Here is a 20,303-nt window from a genome sequence, read left to right on the forward strand (position 1 = left end):
GCCTCATGTCTGGCTCTTGGCCAGGCGCTCTTTCAGCTCTTTCAGCTCCCTCCGCTGGTTGTTTAATATTTTAGTGGCATGTCTGAATGTTTGAATGGCTAAATAGTTTTTGGCCACAACGATCGATACTCGACGGCTTTTACACATTTCACATTATTCTAATGAAAAGTTGTTGGCCAGTGTTGCCACAGCACTTTGCCTCCTTTGCCATATATTTTCCCAGAATTCCCAGAGAGTCTTTGAAAGTAAACCTCCCTCTGGGGGGTAAAGCACAGAAAAAAAAAGAAAAGAAAAAAAAAAAAAAAAAAAAATCCATTACAACATGCAAATAATAATTGCGCTATTAAAAGTTGCATATTAAATGCGACACGAGTACAACATCAAGTTGCAACCTGCAGCGGCCAGTTGCAACAGCAGCAGCAGCACCAGCACCCGTTACGCGAAACAAGTGGCAGGCGGGAATGTGTGTAACGGCACACGCCAGTAACAACATTTTAGGCTTAGTGGCTTAGAGGCAGGCGCACATGCAACGCACACTGCCCGGGGGCACGCCGCCATAGTTGCAGCTATTAAACGAAGTGCGAAATACTCTGAAATATCATATTTATGCTCCCCGACTCAATTTATATTCCACAAAAAGTCTCTTCAACAAAGAAACTTGTTCGATTTTCTTTTGGTTTAACTTTCTGCAGTCGCGAGGCTCTAATAGAGAAGATTCAATAAATAAAATAACGTAATAAAAAAAAACAAGAAAAAAAAAACTTTCTGCAGTTTCTGCTGCATACTTTTCGTGCAGCGCCCAACTGTCTGCTCGGTTGAGTACGACCCTCTTTTTTTTCTAGTGTACAATATTCAGCCACACACAACAGCACAGAGAAAGCAAAACAGAGAGCCGAAACAACCGCTTTACAAGCCATACACACATGTATTAGTGCTTCTGGGTCTGTGTGTGTGTGTGTGTGGAGTTGCAGCAAAACCTTGGCACATAAATTATTCATTGATTAGCAACAAATGCCATTAAACATGCAACCAAAGTGTTTTACCCTACCCCCTCCACCACACAACGAGAACTAGGAGCGTGGACTAGGCCTATGCATAGCTATGTGTTTGCCTGTGTGTGTTTGCGTATTCCAGAGACACTTTAAACTGTCATTTGTTGTGCGTTGTGTGTGGCCTGCATTTCTGGTTATTGCCCAATTGTCTCCGACTGTGGCGCCGGCGACTCTCTCTCTCTCTCTCTCTGCTCTGGGACTCTCTGCTCTGCACGTTTCATTTCGCTGATGGCTCTTGGCCTAAAAGCATGCTATAAATTTTTGCTGCGCACCCATCAAACAGCGCTAAACGGCTTACATGGCCACGCCTACAAAGAGACGGCACGGCCCCCCCTTTAGGCATTATAGCAGCCAAACCCACACCCCCTCACCACCAATAACAGTTAATGCCAGAGCGGTAGAGGCCATGAAATGTTCGTGCCTTTGTTGCTGCCTCACGTTGCACTATGGTCCCAATGACCACTTTTGTTGGCCAAAACCCATTTTTCAAAGGTTAAAAAATAACCGTGGTTTTGATCACTCTGTATTAGAAAAAGAGTGAGCTTATAAGTTGCGTACCAGAAATTTCCATAGATGGCGCCACATTCGCAAAATCAGCTGTGCAACCCAGCTGTTCTTGCTGAACAGCACACGCAGTGAAAAAGTGGCAATTTAATTACAGTTTTAAATCTCTCATAAATTGAAAAATACGATTAGCCGATCAAATTTTTAGATTGAATCTTAATTTGTTGGGTTTTTACTACGTGTTTTGTATTGTTAACTTTATCTCGTAGTTGTGATGTCTTAGTACTTTTAGGTTAAAATGAGTCCTTTTTTTTTTAGCCAATTTGGATTGAAAACTGATTTTTGAAAACGTATATTTAGTGAGTCCCACCTAGTCCCACCTTGAAATCTATTGTGTGTTGTAGATTAATAAATTCTTGTTGAAATGTATATAGTAAGAAATACCACATTTGACCACAAATCTTAAAATTTTCATTAGTAGAATATAACCTCAAAATCTACAATACAGAGTTGTTTGGCGTTATATTTTGTGCTAAAACAATAAGTTGAATGCCCAGAGAAGGCTTAATTGATTCGCAAGGCTGTACAGAACCCAGTAAGAAAACCGCAAACTTTCTGACCCAACGAGCACCCTGGAAAACGCGTTTTCCACCCTGACACAAGGGTTTTTCTTAGGGGGCAACAATTATAAAAATTTTTTGTTTTCAAATCAAAATTTGTGTTGTTTTTATGCGTGCCACGCCTTTATAATTTTAATAAAAATTAGTTAAACTAATTTCTTAATAAAACTGTTATAATTACTTCCTATCCCTATCATTAACTATTTTTTATATGATTATCAAAAAAAGGCGGTGCCACACCCATTTTTTTGTAATCTTTTTCCTATTGATTATATATATACGATACAAGAAACTAATTTAGAAAATCTTGTTTCGTCTTCGAGTTATTAATTTTGGCCAACAAAAGTGGTTGTTGGGACCATAGTGCGTTGCCTGCTCTGAATCGTATAAATATATAAATATGTACCCTATATACAAACATATACATATATATATATATATATATATGTGTGTGTGTGTGTAAACCCTGTATATATATATATATATATATAGAGAGAGAAATTTTAATTTAAATGTTTTTGGCAGCCTTTTCGCAACGCTTCACCAACACAAACATCACCCCACACCATCCCCCCACATGCACAGGGCAGGGCAGGGAAGTGGTGGGGCGGGTTGGCGGCTTTTATGCGCTGATTTTGTGCATGTATGTGTGTGGGGTGTAGCGGGTCTGGAACTGCTGGCGAACCTGAGCTTGATGAAAAATCTGCAAAATGGCCGGCAAAAGCGAACATTTTTCAATGGCATTTTACCCAGTTTTTTTTTTTTGTTTCCTTCAGCAGTTTTTTTTTTCTTTTTGCGCTTTGGTTTGAAATTTTTCTGTAGGTGACCCTGACGCTGGGGCGGGTTGGGCTAGAGGAAGGGGTAGGGGTAGGGCACTGTAGGTTGTGTGGCTGCTGCTGCGGTTTCAGTTCAGTTGCTGTTCTTGTTGCACGTTATCCCTGGCATAGAAAGGACATGCCACACACACACACATGAGTTATGCATCTGTGCCGCTGCTCCTCTCCTCTTGGTGCGGCTTTTAATTTGCTTAATTTTGCGCTTAGCCACAGCAGCAGCAGCAGAAGCAGCGGGACGAGCAGCTGCGTGGCAGCGACTCTGAAACTCTGAGGCTACTTTGAAAGGTTGCAAGCATCCACGAGGGATGTGGCAAATGGTTCTCAACTTGTGGCTAATGTGGCAACAGATGTTGCACGGCTACTTTTCTGTTTGCCACTGAATGGGAAATGGGGCGAAGTGGGGGCGACCCCCACTGCGATGTGTGTGCCTTTTTCTTTGATTAATTGCTGGCTGAGGAAAAAAAGGTTTAATATCGAATGGCAGTCCTATCAATGTATGAAAGGGTTTTCTTCGACCAAAAAATGAGTGAAAGATGGTGGATTTGGGTTTGATATATATGTATATAAATCTAAGCAATGATCCCCTTTTGAGTGCCACTTTAATGTGTCTTTCAAAATCCTTAAACCTTAAATTCGTTCCGTTTTCTGGCTACTACATGGCTCATAGCACATTACAAATTAATCAAGTTATTTTGAAGTAATTATTTTAGTTCCAATATTTCAATTATAAGACTGGCCCATAGGGCCCATTGGGCTCATAGCGAGCCTGGCAGTCGCCCAAGTAATTATTAAATTATTTTACTTCAAGCGCCTTTAATTTAAAAAAAATGTTTACCTAATTATTACTTATAAAAAATCTAATTTAGAACTAAAAAAACAAATACACAGAAAAAATAGATTTACATTTTTTTTTAAAATAAAACAAACATAATAATAAATATTGGGTAATAATAATAAAAATAGTGCATTAAAAAAATTCTCTATTCACTGATTGATTGCCTGAATAGAACTATCTTAAAGAAGTGCAAACCATGAAAACCAACAGCGGAAGAGAAAAAAAACACTGCCACTGCTTAAAGCCCAGAAATGCGGTTCAAGGAAGGCAAGGCACAAATATCGTATCTCTAAATTGGTTACTATATAATTTGCCCAGGAAAACTTTCCACCCAGCCAGAAGAAAATTCTGTATGCCAATTAATATAAATTTCGACAGCCGAAACAGCAAAGTGCAAGGGCTCAACGCCGTAACAGAGCCATTCCCGCCCAGTAATAACCATAGCCATATTTTGATATAATCGCCAGCACACACACACACACACGTATTGTATATGTATGCATATCCCAGGATATACCCGATCCATGGCGAGATTAGTCAGCCTTTGGGGCCGCGTTTTGGGGTGTTGGGGTTGCAGCCAGGGCTTGCCTCAAAATTGATTTCATGAATATTTCAAAAGCTTCCACGCACACGCATGCCGCACAGCAAAAGGCAGCGTCAGGTTAGGCGGTGGAAAGAGGCGATGAAGCAGTGGCTCGGGGGGTGGAGAGGTGTGAGTGGTGTCTGCGCTGCGGTGTCTGTGAATCAATGAACCTGGCTCTAACACTTTGTTGTGGTTGTGGACGAGGCGGCGCCACAGCTGCCTGCTAACTCACAAAAAAAAAGGAGAAAAATCATCAAAAGCAATCAGCACATTACTCATACGCCCCCACCGTCCACCCAGGGAGGGGGGGGGAATGGGGATGCGTTGCCTAAATTTCAATCATTCTGCCAACATTTTAATTGACCAACCAACAATTTCTGTGTGGCAGTGCCACAAACATTTTCCTTTTTTTTTATTGTCTGTAAGGGCAGTAAAATTGCCATACAAATTTTTTTCTGGCTTTAGTAAATTTCTATAAATTTCATGCGGCACAAAAAAAATTGGTTTGTTATTGACTTTATCACGTTTTTGTGGTCGGACTCACATATCTGACCTTGCAAAAGGCTCTACAGAGAGAGGGAGAGAGCGAAAGGGAGAGAGAGGAAGAGTCAGCCAGAGAGCAAGAGTGGCAGAGGGACGTAGCAAAGGCAGGCAGAGAGATTTTCACAGAGATTTCTGCCAACGCGGCACAAAATTCAAAGTCGGCAAGAAAGGACTATGCAAAGGACAAGTTCAACGCACCAGAAAGGACATGTCCAGACAGCCATAAGGCATGTCCCGCCACCCACCCAGCCCAGCCAAGCCCAGTCATATGTGTTGGGGTGGGCGGGCTGGTGGGTCCTGTGTTTGACTTTGGGCTTGCAGCCAAAAACTGTTATCGGGCATTTTAATAATGGGGCCCCGGCTTAAAGTGTACGACAAGAAAAATGTTTGCCCAACAAAAGAAAAGGACACCCCGAAAGAAAATCATTAAAAACTCGCCCAAGACATTGCAGCAGGTAGGGCGGGGGGAGCAAAGAAGAGTGGAGCGGGGCAGAGCAGAGAGGAATATTACCTGGGCTCAGGTCCTGGTCCTGGTGCTGGTCCTGGTCCTTGGCCCTGGGGCGCTCTGAGCTCTCGTCACATGCTGAGTATTTAGTCGAGGTCAAATTGATATGTCTGGCACAAGGCAAAGGCACTCCACTCCAAGGTAAAGCCAAGAAAGGACTAGACCAGAGATAGCCAGAGAGAGATATATGGCAGGCAATTGTCAGGCAAAGGACATGGCAGGGGGGTAGGCACAGGGCACACAGACGCAGACACAGGACACACATTAGTGTATAAGAAAATACTCTCGTAGTAGATAAAGTCAGAAGATACGCCACTACTTCCCTTCTGATTCCCTTCCTGCTGTTGAGGCCAAGTCCTTCACTCCTGAAGCTGATGACGACTAAATGTCACTCGAGTGTAATTTACAAGCACTGTAAAAAGTCCTGGCGCTGGGGCGGGGGGTGTACAAAATAAAGTAGAAACCCCCGGATAGAATGGCAATAAAGTGTTGGCCAGGGCTTAGAGCAGTCGTTTGTACTTGCACTTGCTGCAGAGGCGATGGCGCTGCAGATGGATGTTAAGGGGGGGCTTCTGCCACAAGTGGCATTTGTTAAGAGAAAGCTGGCGAGGCAAGGAGACACCATTTGGTTCTTAGATTTCAGTCATTAGCACTGGAGCATAAAGTGTGCTAATGAAAATGCTACGCCCTTAAGATTTTACCCCACTCAAAGAATGCAACAAAAAAAAAAAGCGCTGCTCCAGGATCCAGAAATAGACGGAAAATCCTCGAAAAAAGCTGCGGCTCAGCTGTCGTTCACAAAGAATTGTAGAAAAATATAAATAAAAGAGCAGACAAACGAAAAAAAAACACGGAAAATTCTGGGAAAATCAAAGAAAAAAAATACACAAACAAAAATAAATTTGTTATTTTTCTTCTATTTTGGCACTAAATTTATTTGAAGAATAGTACAACGGAACGCTCAAAAAAAAAAAACAGCAGCCGAGGATCAGAAACAGCTTAACTCACACAGATGCACACGCACACAGATGCACACACTCACACAGTGACACACTCACAAAGGGGGCAACGGGGGACAATAATGAAGTTTGGTGGAAAAAAAGCAAAGATAAAATAAATAAATCTTTTATCCGAGAGAGAGAGAGAGCCAAAAAATAATAAAACAGGTAACAAAAAACACATAGCAAAAACAGGGTAACACCCAAAGCAAAGGACTGTACAGCAAAGAGGGGTAACGCAAGAGCCAGATAGAGAGCGCCAGATAGGGATAGAGAGAGATAGACATTGAATGGGTAGAAAGTAAGTTCAAGCCAGGAGCTAACCCGCAGAGCTTTTCGCAGATAAAACGGAATGCCATGGACTGCATGCAACAGCAGCAGCATCAGCAGCAGCATCAGCAGCAAAGCAAACCACAAGAGTCGTGCTGCGAGAGTCGCGCCGCACTACATGTGTAAATTACGACAGAGAGAGATAGAGATAGAGTGAGAGAGAGAGAGAGAGAGAGAGAGGGAGAGGGTGAAAGAGAATGCCAGAGAGATAGTGGGAGACAGACACACAAGTGGCCCAAAAGTGTACGTAAAAATGCATGATATATGGTAAATGTTTTGTGGCATTTTTGGCTTAGTTTCTGCTTCAAGCTCCCAAGCCCCACAACGAACTCGAGAGCCCGAAGCTCTTGTAGCTGTAGCTGTGTAGCTGTGTAGCTCTGTTAACCCTGCCTGCCTCTCTCTCTCTCTCTTTCTCTTTCTTTGTGTGTGGATGCTACATATCGTGTGCGGCAGTATCTGTTACTGGTGGCAAGCATAATGCATACAAATTGTGGCATTTTCCTCGCTCGCATGAGTCGCCTGTGCCTGGGATCTGCTCATGCTGCTGCTTGCTGCTTGCTTCTCTGCCTTTTTCGGGGGCAAGGCAAGGCGCGTAGCATTGAACATGACATTTAACGATTGGACATACGATAAGGGGCTGCAAGGATGCAGTGCAATGGGATACTGCAGCGTGTGCAGAGGGTAGTGGTGGGGTCTACTTTATGACAGGCACACCTACTACTACTAGAACTAGTGTATAAGGGTGGAACAGAAATAATAACAGGTTATTTAGTACAAAAAAAAAAAAAAAACAGGACATAGTTTCAGAAAAGTATTGGAAAAATTCCAGAAATTCAAGAAGAAATAAAGCTTAATTAATACCAGAAATTCCATAAGAAATAAAACTAAAATAATACCAGAAAATTGTAGAATATGTCATAAAAATAATAGAAATTAATAGAAAAAATACTGAAAACAACTTGATTAATATTGAAATTTTTTTTTAAATACCAGGAAAATATAAAAAATACGTAATGAGAGAAAATAATAGAAAAATATCCAATAAAGTACTAAAATATTACCATGTTAATATAAGTATATACTAGTATTATTTATTATTTTTCCAGAACTTTTTTGCTGGTATTTTATATAGTTAGATATTATTTTTTTACAATTATTTTTTGTTTATATTTTATTGTTAAATTCTAGTATTTTTGGTATATTTTTTGTATTTTCCTGTCATGCTAGAGTATTTTTAGCTACCATTTATAACCATAATTTATACCATAATATTTTAAGTTAGTATTTGTTTCAAAGTATTTTCCTTTAACACAATTACCGTAAATATGTGCATGCAATATTAAAGCCTTCAAAGACAAAAGTTGTCCAGGATTTTCCAACCAAATTGTTTGGTTCTCTCTCTCCCTCTCTGTGGAAAAGCACTAAAAACAAGAAGCAGCCGCCGCAGCAGCGGATCGGATCGGATCATAAAGTTGCAATATAAATGGACTGAATCTCCCTCTCTCTCTATGGCTTTGTCCAAAAACGGAAACCACAACCCATGGAAAGTTTTGCAGCGAGCGAGCGGGCGAGTGCTTCTGGTAATAGAAACCTAAACACTAAAATTGAATTATCTTCTCTTCTGACCAGAGCACAATTTAAAAATTACTCGCTTGGAAAATTCAATCAGCCAGGGGAACCTCAGCCACTCTGCCTCACTCTCTTTCTATCTCTTAGTCTTTGAACACACAAGTAAATAAATAAAATAAAAACCCGAAAACAATTTGAGAAGGTAAAAAAAAGGAGCGAAACAGCTATGAAAGGTGCGGGGCGGTGCGGGGCTGTTAAGGCACATCTTTAAAAGGCTGCCCGAAAAAGATGCCTAAGATGCTTAGTGTTTTTTTTTTTTTTTTTTGTTCTTCTGCTGCTTCATTTTCTTTTGGTTTCCTTTACGCTTTTCTCAGGCATGAGAAAAATTTACACAATTTAATGCGGAATGGCTGGGGGGCGGCAGGGGCGGCTTTTCTTCGTTTTTGTGGGCTTCAAGGAATGCCAGGACTCCGAGGTCTGTGGGAGCTTACTCGTTTTTTGTGTTGTGTTGACTCTGGGCTTTAAGCTGCTGCCTGCCTGCTGCTCAACTGAAGCGCGAAACGACAATTTGTGCCTGTTGTTTGTTCCTGGCCACCGCGCGCTGTAACCCCCTGGGCGGTACTGCTTCGTCCTGCTCCCTTTTTTTTTTTTTGTTGGTCGGCATTAGCGCCCAGCAAAATCACTTGGCCTACTAACTAAATAAACGATTTTCTTACAGCCCCCCACACACTCTGACCACTCTGTCCATTCTCTCTCTCGCAATTGTTCAGCCTCTTTTTGTGTATATGTTTGGGTGTCTTTTTCCTTAAAGCAAAGCAACACGGGACACAGCACCTAGAGCGGGCCCTTGCATGTTTACGGTTTGTTAGTTTATTTGGCACTCAGTTTGTGCCGCCTTCACGCACTGCCATTCAAATTGTGGCAGGTCCGCAACGCAGCTCCTTCTCAAGGCTAAGACTGTCGTTCGTTTTTCGTTTAATTTCTGTAATCAAACCACGCGGGGAAACAACAGAGAGAGTGGGACTTGCTTTTAAGCATCCTTAATCCGGCTTACACAGAGCCTCTTTCCTGATTATTTATAGACTTTGCCAGCGACGTGTGTGTGTTGTCTCTAACGGCGGCGACGAACCCAAAAGTCTACAGTTCAATTGGATTATTTATGGCAACAATAACAGCACTGAGCACACACAGCACACAGTGTTGAGGTATTCCAAGGGTTCCATCTTCTTCTTCTTCTTCTTCTTCTTCTGCTTCTTATTCTACCCGGCAAAGTATGCTACACATTTTCCACGCACACAAAAACACACACGTGGAAATTCATTACAAGAGCTACGAAAATACATGGCCAGAAATAATGGCTTTGTCTGTAAGTAGCTTGTGATTGAATTGAGCCAGAAATAGCAGCAGTAGCAGCAGCAGTCCCCAGTACCCAATCTGCCACCTGCCTCCCGACCCACTCTTTGGGCAGCTCATTCGGGAGGTGTGGGGTGGGTCTGTGTGACAAACGAAATGAAAAATGAAATCAAAGCATTTAAAGCGCGACATGCGCTGACAATGTAAACGACACCAAAAATTGCTGCTCCTGACTCTGACACACAGGGATTCTGGGGGATTCATTCTACCCATACCCATCCCCATCCCCATCCCCATACCCAACCGAATAGCAGCACCCTTTTTGCCCTGCCATACAGCCCTAGGATTAGCGCCAGATCCTACTGTGTCTCTGTCTCTGTCTCTCTGTGTGTGTTTGTTATTTATGAGTGTGTGTTCATGGAAAACCTTTTCAATTATTTCCACACTCTTCTTCTGCTTTCTCGTCCTCGTCCCGTCCTCTTGCAGCTTAAACAAACGAAAAGGAAACTTCTTTGGTTGGTTCTGTTGCATTTTGTCATTGCTTTTGATTTTGTAGATTAATTTGCCATTTGCTCCACATACACACACATACACACGCGCGGCACAATTACTTGGGGCGCCTCTAAAAGCAATTCGCTGTAACAGGGCTTGCGGAGTGGGGGCTGGGAACAGACATTAATATCATTTTGCGTAAACAATTTTAATTTGCGCTGCAAGTTTTTTTTTTTTGCATTTGCATTCCGATAAAGAGCCTAAGGGGAGCCGCCTCTTGCCGCACACTGCCAGGGGGGGTGACAGGCACACAGGACTGGTGGCAAATTATGGTAAAACATACAGAAATGTAAACGAGGACTTTGCATGCAATGCCATCGAGGCCCCTGCCACAGTCTGGCTGACTGTCTGACTGTCTGACTGACTGCTGTGCTGCCTTTGCCTGTCTATCCCAGCAAATGTCTGTAGTGGCTTGACTACCTTCCGCCACTACCACTGCCACTGCTTTCTGCCTTCTGCCTCTGCCTTCTCGCTCTATCTCTATCTATCTCTCCTTGCTGTGTGTGTGTGTGTGTGTGTGTGTGTGTGTGTGTGCAAGTGACAGTTTATGGCATGCAGGTATGTGGCATGCATTTTATTTGCTTTCGATTAGAGCAGCTAACTGTCTAGGAGGCATGCATGTCCTGTCCCCGCCAACCGGCTCCTGCATTCTGCTCTGTTCTAGTCTGTTTTGTGTGTTTGCCATTTGTTTATTTCGACTAATTTCGTGCTAAGAAATTTGCAAATAGCACTACAGGTGCAGCAGCAGCAGCAGCAACGGTAAGCAGGGTTCAACGTATCTGCTGCTGGTGGTGCTGCTGCTGCTGCACATTTGTCATGCTTGATTGGGCATTTTTAAAGTGAGGCAAAGGCAAAAGGCCACGGCAGAGGCAGCAACAAACAGCCGTCTAGACGAGGGTCATACATACATACACACACATGTGTCTGATGTGTGTGATGTGGCCAGCTGTCAGTGGCAGCTGTTGTTCTGTTCTGTTCGGTTCTGTTCCGTCAGCCCTGAACTTGAATTTTAAATGGAAAGCCAAAGCCAAAGCCGTTTTTACCCAACCGCAAAATAGCAGGTTGTGTGGTCATTAAATGTCAGCTGCAGGGCAGCTCTGCCACACACACACACAAATAATAAACCCTCCACAAAATGATGCCTCATAATTGTCAAAATTGTTTGATGGAAAATGAAAAAAAAATAAAAATAAAAAGGAGCTCACATCACTGCCTCGGGCTTAAATCGATTTTGAATGATTGTTAATTAGAATTTTGCTATGATTCCCCGGCAGCTAAATCAACAAATGCTGGCGTGAGTATTTCTCTGATTGTGCTTTTGATGATATTGTCACGTACAGGCCGTGCCGTGTGGGGCATGCAACATAAGCTGCTGCGTATGCGCAACAAAAAATCGTGTGAACGGTGTGGCGGTGGTTCAATGCCAAATAAACATAATTTTGTGTTGCTGCGACGTATTTTTTCGTTGCTGCTGCTGCTGCTGCCATCAACAATCAAGCTAAAAGCCACGTTTCAGGTGGAATACACACGCCTCTCTACACTCTACACTCCACTTTCTACTCTTGCTCCACTCCACTCCACACTCTCCTCTATGTTTGAGTATGTGTGCGGCATATGTAACAATGTTTGCTTGGGCCAGATTAAAAAAGATTAAAAATTATGCTTTGTTTGCCCAACTGTCAGCAGAAAAAGCAGCGCCAGGCACCACATCGCACATCGCACATCCCACATCCACACCACAGACAACACACAGCAACAACAACAATTACAACAAAACAAAAAATGGAAAAGTGGGCGAAAATTTTGATTTAGAGTATAGACCATGATGATACCCACAGTACTAAGGGGAGTTCTATTCATAGATATTTGAGATTTTTTTTGTGTAGTTTAAATGCTCCCCTTGCTTAAAGTGCTAAGCTGCACCGGGAGAGAGAGATGATGGCAGAATCCACTACTACAGGTCTAACTTATTGTCTTAATTTTCGTGTAGGTTTTCTTTATTTTGGCAGAAATAATTAATTGTTTGCTACAAGGCATCGCCGATATTTGCTATAGATTTTCGCCAACTCAAAACTTAAGTCACTTTGCCCCTCCACAGATACTCCTTTTGGCGGTTTTGGTTTCTTGCTCATGCTGAAAAATATTAATATAAAAATGGCAGCTCGGCATTTCGATTGTTTTTTTTTTTATTAATTTTTAATCTAAAAATAATTTAAATACCATGATTTTTCGAGTGTAATCAGCAAAATAGAATTCATTCGGAGTCTCGAAATAAATGAGCTAAAAATCGTACAAGTTTTGTCAGCCATTAAACTAATCCAACACAGCCACAAATCTAAAACTGCTTCGCATATAAATTCGAAATAAAAAATCGTTCTAAATTCGCCAACTGTTTGCCCTAAATTAACATAGCCTCAAATAAAACACATCCAAAGGGTATCAAAAATGGGCGTACCAAACTTTTTCTTTCTTTATGTTTTTTATGTTTTTCGGTTGGGCTTGTGACAGAGAGTGACAACAAACCAAACAAAAGTTCAGGCCCAAAAAAAAAAAACAAAAAAAAAACCCAGAGAGAGAAAACTGAACAAAACCAAAGTTTTTTTTTGGTGTGTTTCTTACCTTGCCCCCCCCGTCCCAAATGTTGGCGAAAAATGTGTGTCAGCTGAGCGACACTGCCCCACCCCACGCATCATAATCATCTTTTTTTTGTTGTTAGGTGGTGCTGCCTGCTGTTACTGCTGTGATGTGAGCTACTCCTGTGTGTGGCTGTGGCTGTGGCAATCAGCATTTTTCTTTATTTCGTTTGGGCCGTTTTGCCCTGTCCCAGGCAAGTTTATTTTGTAAACATGCCACTAAAAGTTTTCCACTTTGCCTCTAAAATACACTCAAACCGAATGCCAACACCAGCGACAACACAACGTGTACTACTCTTCCCCCCCACCCCCTTTTTGCCTGCCCCTACCCCATACCATTTCCATCTTTCGTTTCGTTACGTTTCGTTTCGTTTTTTTTTGGCTGTCTTTTTTTTTAGTTAATTTAAAAAGTTTTGCAGGGCGGAGAGGTTGGTTGGTTTTCTTTTTGATTTACAGCAGTCAGAGAAAATTGGTAAACGATTCGTCGAAATGTTGTAGTGCTTTGCCACACTCAAAGATACACAGGATACATTTTGGCTGTAGTTGGCCCCCCCCCCCACTCCACCCCCCAGTGGTTGGTTGCTGCTGCTGGGAAAACTGACATTTGTGCGGCGCCTTTTCCCCTGTTCTTTTATTTTTCTTTTCCTTCCTGTCAATGAACTGCTTTTACAGTATTTTTTTTTTGTTGGGTTAGTTTACTTTGCTTTTCTTTTTGCTTTTGCTTTTGATTTTGGTTTATTTTTCTTCCTTTTCTTTTGTAGTTTTTCCTACTTCACAGTCACAGAAATTGAATTAGAAAATCGCTTGAGTGTTGTGTGGCCTGAGACTGACAATTTTGGGTTTTCACTTGACTCGCGTTGGGCATTAAAAAATTCATTGCCTACTTTTGAGGCGGCGGCATGTTAATAGCTGTTTTCCAATGACGGGGCTTTTAATTACAGCGAGAAAGATAGAGAGTGAGAGAGACACGCAGAACACACACAGGAAATACACAGAGAAGGAAGGGAGGAAGGAAGTACGAAGGGATCATATTAAATATTTATTTTATGTGTAATTTTGACTTTAATTGTTTGGATTTTTTATCCACTAAAAATCCTTACGATTTGTTTAGAGTTACTTTGAAAAGCAAAGACTATGTCTATGGGAATTATTGTCTTGGATATGTTGTGCTGTTATTCTGTGAGCGAATTATTCACTTTATTTCTATCCTTATTGTTAAAAGGGAAGGTAGCCAAAATAGACACCAATTAAATTCCCTTTAAAGCCACAAAAATACCCCACAAAATCTTTAGTTTTGAGTACTTCTTAAAACCCCTAAAACTCCCTAAGATTCCTGTCATGCCTTTTATTTGGTTAAATTTTGATCTTAAATCCCAAATGACATTCTAAACTCTGCATTCGACGCGACATTCATGGCCAATGGCTCACGTTTTTGCAGCCATAAAAGACCACTTTGCTTACCAAAATATCCATCATTGTCGTATCGTACCCCGCTGCGCCGATTCGACTCGCTAACTGCACTGAGAGATGCTGCTGGAGCGCGCTGCTGGCTGCTGCTGTTGCACGTTTGCTGCACGCTTTAATTAGATTTCATTTGGAGGATGACATCGTTCTTCCGTGATGCTCTGGCAGTTCCTCTCCGCTCCAGCTCCTGCTCCTCTAGCTGTCTGTCTGTCTCCCTGTCTGTCTGTCTGTCTGCCTGTCTGCTAGGTGTCCTGTCCCTGTCCTGTCCTGTCTATGGACATCGACACCAGAGGCACGAACGCAACGACAGGCTGCGCCACGCCGTACTGACGTTGACAACTGCGTTGCTGTCTGACTAGGGCACTCCTCTCTCTCTCTCTCTCTGTCACTCTCTTTTCATACCGCTCTGCATCCCTGCGTTTCTGTGGCAGCTCTTTTTTGCCCTTCCCTCAATGTTTGGGCACTGGCAAACATTTTTGCGCTTTTTGCGTGAAAAATGATGGGAAATAATTTGCCAACGTTAGCTCAGGACGAGGACGAGGACGACAACGAGGACATGCGACGTGGACGTAGGAACCGTCAACGATGCTGTCCTGTGCGAATCCTGCCTGCCTCTTGCCCTGCGCCCTGCCTGGGGGGTGTGCCAGTGCCAGTGCCAGCGCCTTCTTGAAGCAGGACCAAAGAGTAAGTGGTACGTGCGTTTTCCTCTGTGAAAATCCTACCTTGCTCCTCTCGCTCTCTCTCTCTCGCTCTTTTCCCTCTGTGTATTTAGGTGAAATTTATTTTACTAATTATTATGTAAGCGGACGGGCGCTTTGCCGCGGCGCTTTTCCTCAAGCCGCCTGCCTGCCAGCCTGTCCCATCAAGTGTTTTTGTTAATGAAATTAAAGCGTTTGCTAAAGTGGAGCATGCCTCACTCGTACCACCTACCCTGTCTAACGTTTCTGCTGCTGCTCCTGCTGCTGCTCCTGCTGCTGTGTAATTTATGTGTGGCAGCTGTGTGGAAAATTTCCCTATTGCTTTATGATCGATAATTTATAACCCGTTCAGTTATGGACTACACATAAAATATAGTTTAACCTTCAGTTTAAATACCTCTCCCACCCACACGCTCTCGCTCGTTTCTCGTCCTTCCCCTTCGCCTGATAATATTCTGGTTTTAACTCAATTTTCGCTGGGTTGAAATTCCCACTTGGCCCCAAACAAAAATGAACCGAAAAGTATATATTTTTACACACATTCTTCGCTGTGGAATAACATCATATATGTATATGTATATGTACAGTATATATAGTATATTGTATATGTACGATATATGTATATATTTTTATGGCTCTCTGGGGATAATCAGGGAGGGGAAAACAACAGCAGCAGCAGTATCAGCAGCAGGGGCAGCAACATCCAGAGGTAAAGCTAATGTAAAGTCCAACATCAGACACATAAAAATGAGAATTTATGCATTTTTTCGGTGCTGGAAAGTAGCCGCCGTGGGGTGTGGCAGGCGGGCCACAGGTTACACAGGTGACACAGGTGACGCTTTTGTGGATTTGTGGCCAACATTGGCGTTTATTACAAAAAGGGAGGAGGGGAGGGGAGCAGCAGCAGCCGCACATGTCCCATAATGATGTTGTATAAAATTGCATAATTTTATTTCTCTTTTGTTCTACCTCTCTGTTCAACTTTTCTTCATTTATGCAAACAATATATGCCCAGAAAAAATGTTTAACCACACTTTTAAATGCTATGGACAGCGCACAAAAAAATGCTGCTGTAAATGGTCAATAAAGAAGAAAAATTACACAAGAATATTAAAGAAATATTCGCACATAAAAAAGTTCAGGGAGATTATAGGAGCCGGATCCCAGAAAGTTTATAGGGGGCAAAACATAGCAGCAAAGGCAATCCCTTGCATTCTTTTAAGAAAAGCCAATTCAAAGTTCTTTCAATAATTTCTGATCATTTTGTCTTTCAATTGACTTTTATAAATGATAAGAAAATTAAAAGAAAACGTTCTTTACAAATAAAAAAAAAAGTAATACAGGAATATACTCCTTGGTACTTGGGTTAGAATATATTTGAAAGAATGGAATAGAAGAGAAGATAAGCTAGCAACTAGATTCAAGGAAAAAGCGGCACAAATACTTCCTCTTTTTTGGGATATTCTTTTTAATTTTCGTCACACAATTAAGCGAGACAGAATTATTTTAAATACAATTTCAAATCAAAAATTGTTAAGGAATTTTGTTCCCTTTTTTTTGTTTTAATTCCTACATAAATATTCATTAATATGCCCATAAAAATTTAATGCAAAATATGCATTACATTTTTTCATCCAAAAACCTTTAAAAACGAAACGAAGGAGTCCCAAAAAAGTAAACGCTCTTCGCTCCGTTTGCCCCCCAAGAAATTGTTCCATAATTTTATTCCATAATTATTTTCTTTGTTGCTGAAAAATTTCCCGTCGTTATCCGTTTTTCCCGCCTAATTAGCCATATAATAAACCTTATCTCTTGCCAGACTTTTGCTCCTCCCGTGACTTTGCGCCATAAACGCTTCTCAAAACAAAAGTTAAAAAATGACTAATTAAAAATGTGTACAACTTTTTCTGGATGCATAATTAAATTTTATTTGTCTTCAACACAACTGGAGGAAAAAACGAATGTGAAATCCGCAGGTTTTTTCCTTCAGAGCAAACACAAATGTAAATGAAATGAAATGAAAATGAAATGCCGCACAGTGCGAGCAAATACAGCAAATGGCAGTGCAAACAATCCACCAATAATAAATAACATTTGCATATATGTATGTAGAAAAAATTAAAATAAGATGAAACAGATTGCAACATTTTTTTATTAAACAATTTTGTGATTAAAATGTTTATGGCGGCAACCTCAAACAGTGTGAATTATCAACTAAAGAAATAAACCAGTTAAACCAAAATAAAGCAGTGGCGGCACTTATTGTGCGACACTAAAATACACGAAAGTCAGGTACTTGATTTTCGTTTTACTCCTAAAAGTATACACCGAAAATGGCAGTGGCCCTAGCGTGAATAGCGATCGAAAGCCAGATGTTCAAATAGCCAAACGTCAACTTGTTTTGTTCCTACTGCACCTTAATAATGATCCGATTGCAATACAAATTTTGCAATGGACTAGATATGAGCATTCTGTATTACATTCGGCGCTTACATATTTTTTTTTATTTACAAAAGAATACCAGCAAGTACAGAAATAAATTCTTAAAGATATTTTTAAACATATTTTTACATGCATTGCCTTAATTGCTTTTTTTTTTTCTTAATTTTTTGTTACAAAACTCACCTGGTTTAAAACCATCGGCATGCTCATGGGAGACCGTACGGTGCATGGTTCCCACGACAAACAGACAGAGCATCAGTGTATATGTCATGATTGCTGGCTCTTGGCTCTTGCTCCTTCGGCTGCTGTTGCTGCTGTTAGCTGATCCTCCTGCTTGATCCTTATGTCACTTTCTAAGCGTTGATTAATATTCTAAGCTCACTTTGACACCAGTTTATGACATGAGCATTGCATATGCAAATAGATTGTTGCGGCTTTCTGTTCAAACATCTCGGTGTCACTTACTTTTCCACACACTCTCTCTCTCTCTCTCTTTGCACTCTCTTTACCGTTCTCTATTTTTTTGTTGCTTGTTGTTTTTTTTTCTGCTGGCTTTTCACTTAATTAAAAACTTTCGGGCTCCTCGCACATAAATTCATTTTAATATTAACAAACATCCATTTTTTAGCCGTTGTTTGAACAAGAACAAGTCCTCCGTCGCATAACCGTTAAGATGAATATTTAATAGAATTTCGACGTGGCTGTACTTTTTTTTGTTGTTTTTTTTTTGGTCACTACTCTCTCTCTCTCTGTCTTTGCTGTGTGTGTTGGTGTTTTTTTTTTTATAAATATTTAACATAAAACGCGCACGTGTTGCTTATTTGGTGGCGCGGTTCCCTTCTCCTCTCTGCAACAGCATTAAAAATGTAATTTCAAATCCTTTTTTATCCACATCTCCTCACATCCTGTTTGTCTGATGTTTCGCTGTTCCGCTCCTGCTCCTGCTCCTGTGATAACTGCAATTACAGCGAAAGAGAGTGAGAAATATGGAATTAGTTTGTGGTCATAAAAGAGACAAAAAAAAAAAACAAAGGAACACTGGGTAACTGGATTCAGCAGACAGTGGCAGGCGGCACCGGGGTCTCTGGCTAAAACGCGACCTTAGTTGGCTTAAACACTGACTGAAAGGGGTACTATACAGAGTGTGGCGCCCAAGGACTATAAGGATTCATACATATTAGTTGAGTTTTAATTTTAATTAAAAATTCTCGCTCATATTTGCCGGGCCACTAAGCCACTCTACTTCAGTCTCCTCTGCGGTTTTTTTTTGGTGGGGATTACATGGCTCTTCCCTCGGCTGTGCTCTGCTCATCCGCTGTGCTTCTGCTTCTGCTTCTGCTTCTACTTCTGCCATAAATAAATGCTCATTAATTTGAAGGCCATTACCTAATGCCACCACACACACAGGGGAGAGCAAAAGGAATTATTCTTGCACACAGCCAACAACTTAATGCCAATCAATAATGATAGATTAGGCCACGACACACACACATAACAGAGAGAGAGAGAGAGCTAAGGAGAGGCACAGGCAGAGATACACAAGAGTTACACAAGGGAGAATGAAGAGAATGAATGTTCTGTCCTGTTCTGTTCATCTATCTGAATGTCTTACTGTCTATCTATCTGTCTGTCTGTCTGTCTTAGGCAAATGAATAGCCAAAAGTTTTGTTTGGGGCATTAATTTGGGGGTTAAGACAGAGAGAGAGAGAAGAGGGAAACGCAGATACATAGAGGGAGAACCTCCGGCAGGAAAGAGAGAAAGTTTTCCTCCAAATCGACTTGTCAATGTGTGTTGTGCCTGCTTGCCCCGCACAAATATCACCTGCACAGGCTACCCCCCACTACCACACCCCATTAGCACCCTCCCACCCCACCGCACCACACTAAACCTCTGCCTAACTAACGGTAATTGACAAAAGAGTCATGAAAACTTTGACTGGAAAGTTGTTGGCACACGTTTTTGTTGTTTAACACGCAGCCAGAACAAGCTCCCCCGCTCTCCGTCTTCCACCTGACAAAAACTTTCATATGACAGCCACTGAAGTGAAGAGCAGCAGCAGCAGAAAAAAAAAAGCAAGCAGCAGCAGCAGGAAGAAGCAGGAGCAGAAGCAGGTAACAGGAAGTAGCTGCAAGGTGGCAAGGTGGCAAGCTGGCAGGTCAGTGGAGGAGCACAAGCAGACACTCTGCCTGCGCCACAGAAGTTTTTGCATTGGAGGTAATTAAGAGCTGTGTGTGTGGCAAGTGTTTATTGAGAGATTGAGCAGCAGCTCCCCCCCCCCAGAAGGGCCATGGCTACTCCTCCACAAGTACTCAACTTAGAAGAGGCAACTAAAACTTATAGAGAGAAAGAACCAAGAACTAAACTAAACCCACACACACATAGTGGTTAGGGCAAAACACAAGTGGGGGGCTGCCTCCTTATTCTCTGTAGATATTGATCTAGTCATAACTCTTTGCTTGTCCCCGTCAGTTTTTTGCTGCTCTTTGCCGACAAATTCCAAGTCACTTGTGTGTGCAGCCAGTGAACCCATTTGGTGGCTGCCTCCTGCCTGCTGCAGCCAGCCAGAATGTGACAAAAAAAAAATGTGGCAAATGTGGCCTATGGCAACAAACAGTCAACAAATGGCACATTAGTTGAGCGGATGGCAAAACGGGAAACGGAAATGAACGGGCACACAAAAAAAAAAACAAAAACATAAAAAAAAACACAACAAAAACAAATAAGTTAGTACAAAAAAACAAAAAACGGCTAGCAAAAAGCAATGACAAAAACCCAGTCAATTATG

General features: G+C 41.7%; 1 protein-coding gene across 1 annotated transcript in view; it reads right to left on the minus strand.

The window, feature by feature from the left end:
• LOC111065717 overlaps nt 1-18,005 on the minus strand; it is a 76,314-nt gene extending 58,309 nt beyond the window's left edge. Inside the window, exon 1 of the mRNA XM_022354081.2 lies at nt 17,701-18,005. Coding sequence (XP_022209773.2) covers nt 17,701-17,788 — 88 coding nt within the window. The 5' untranslated portion in view covers nt 17,789-18,005. The remainder of the gene's footprint in view (nt 1-17,700) is intronic.
• Nucleotides 18,006-20,303: the final 2,298 nt, after the last annotated feature.

Source organism: Drosophila obscura, unplaced genomic scaffold, assembly GCF_018151105.1.
Source record: "Drosophila obscura isolate BZ-5 IFL unplaced genomic scaffold, ASM1815110v1 contig_4, whole genome shotgun sequence".
Taxonomy (NCBI): domain Eukaryota; kingdom Metazoa; phylum Arthropoda; class Insecta; order Diptera; family Drosophilidae; genus Drosophila; species Drosophila obscura.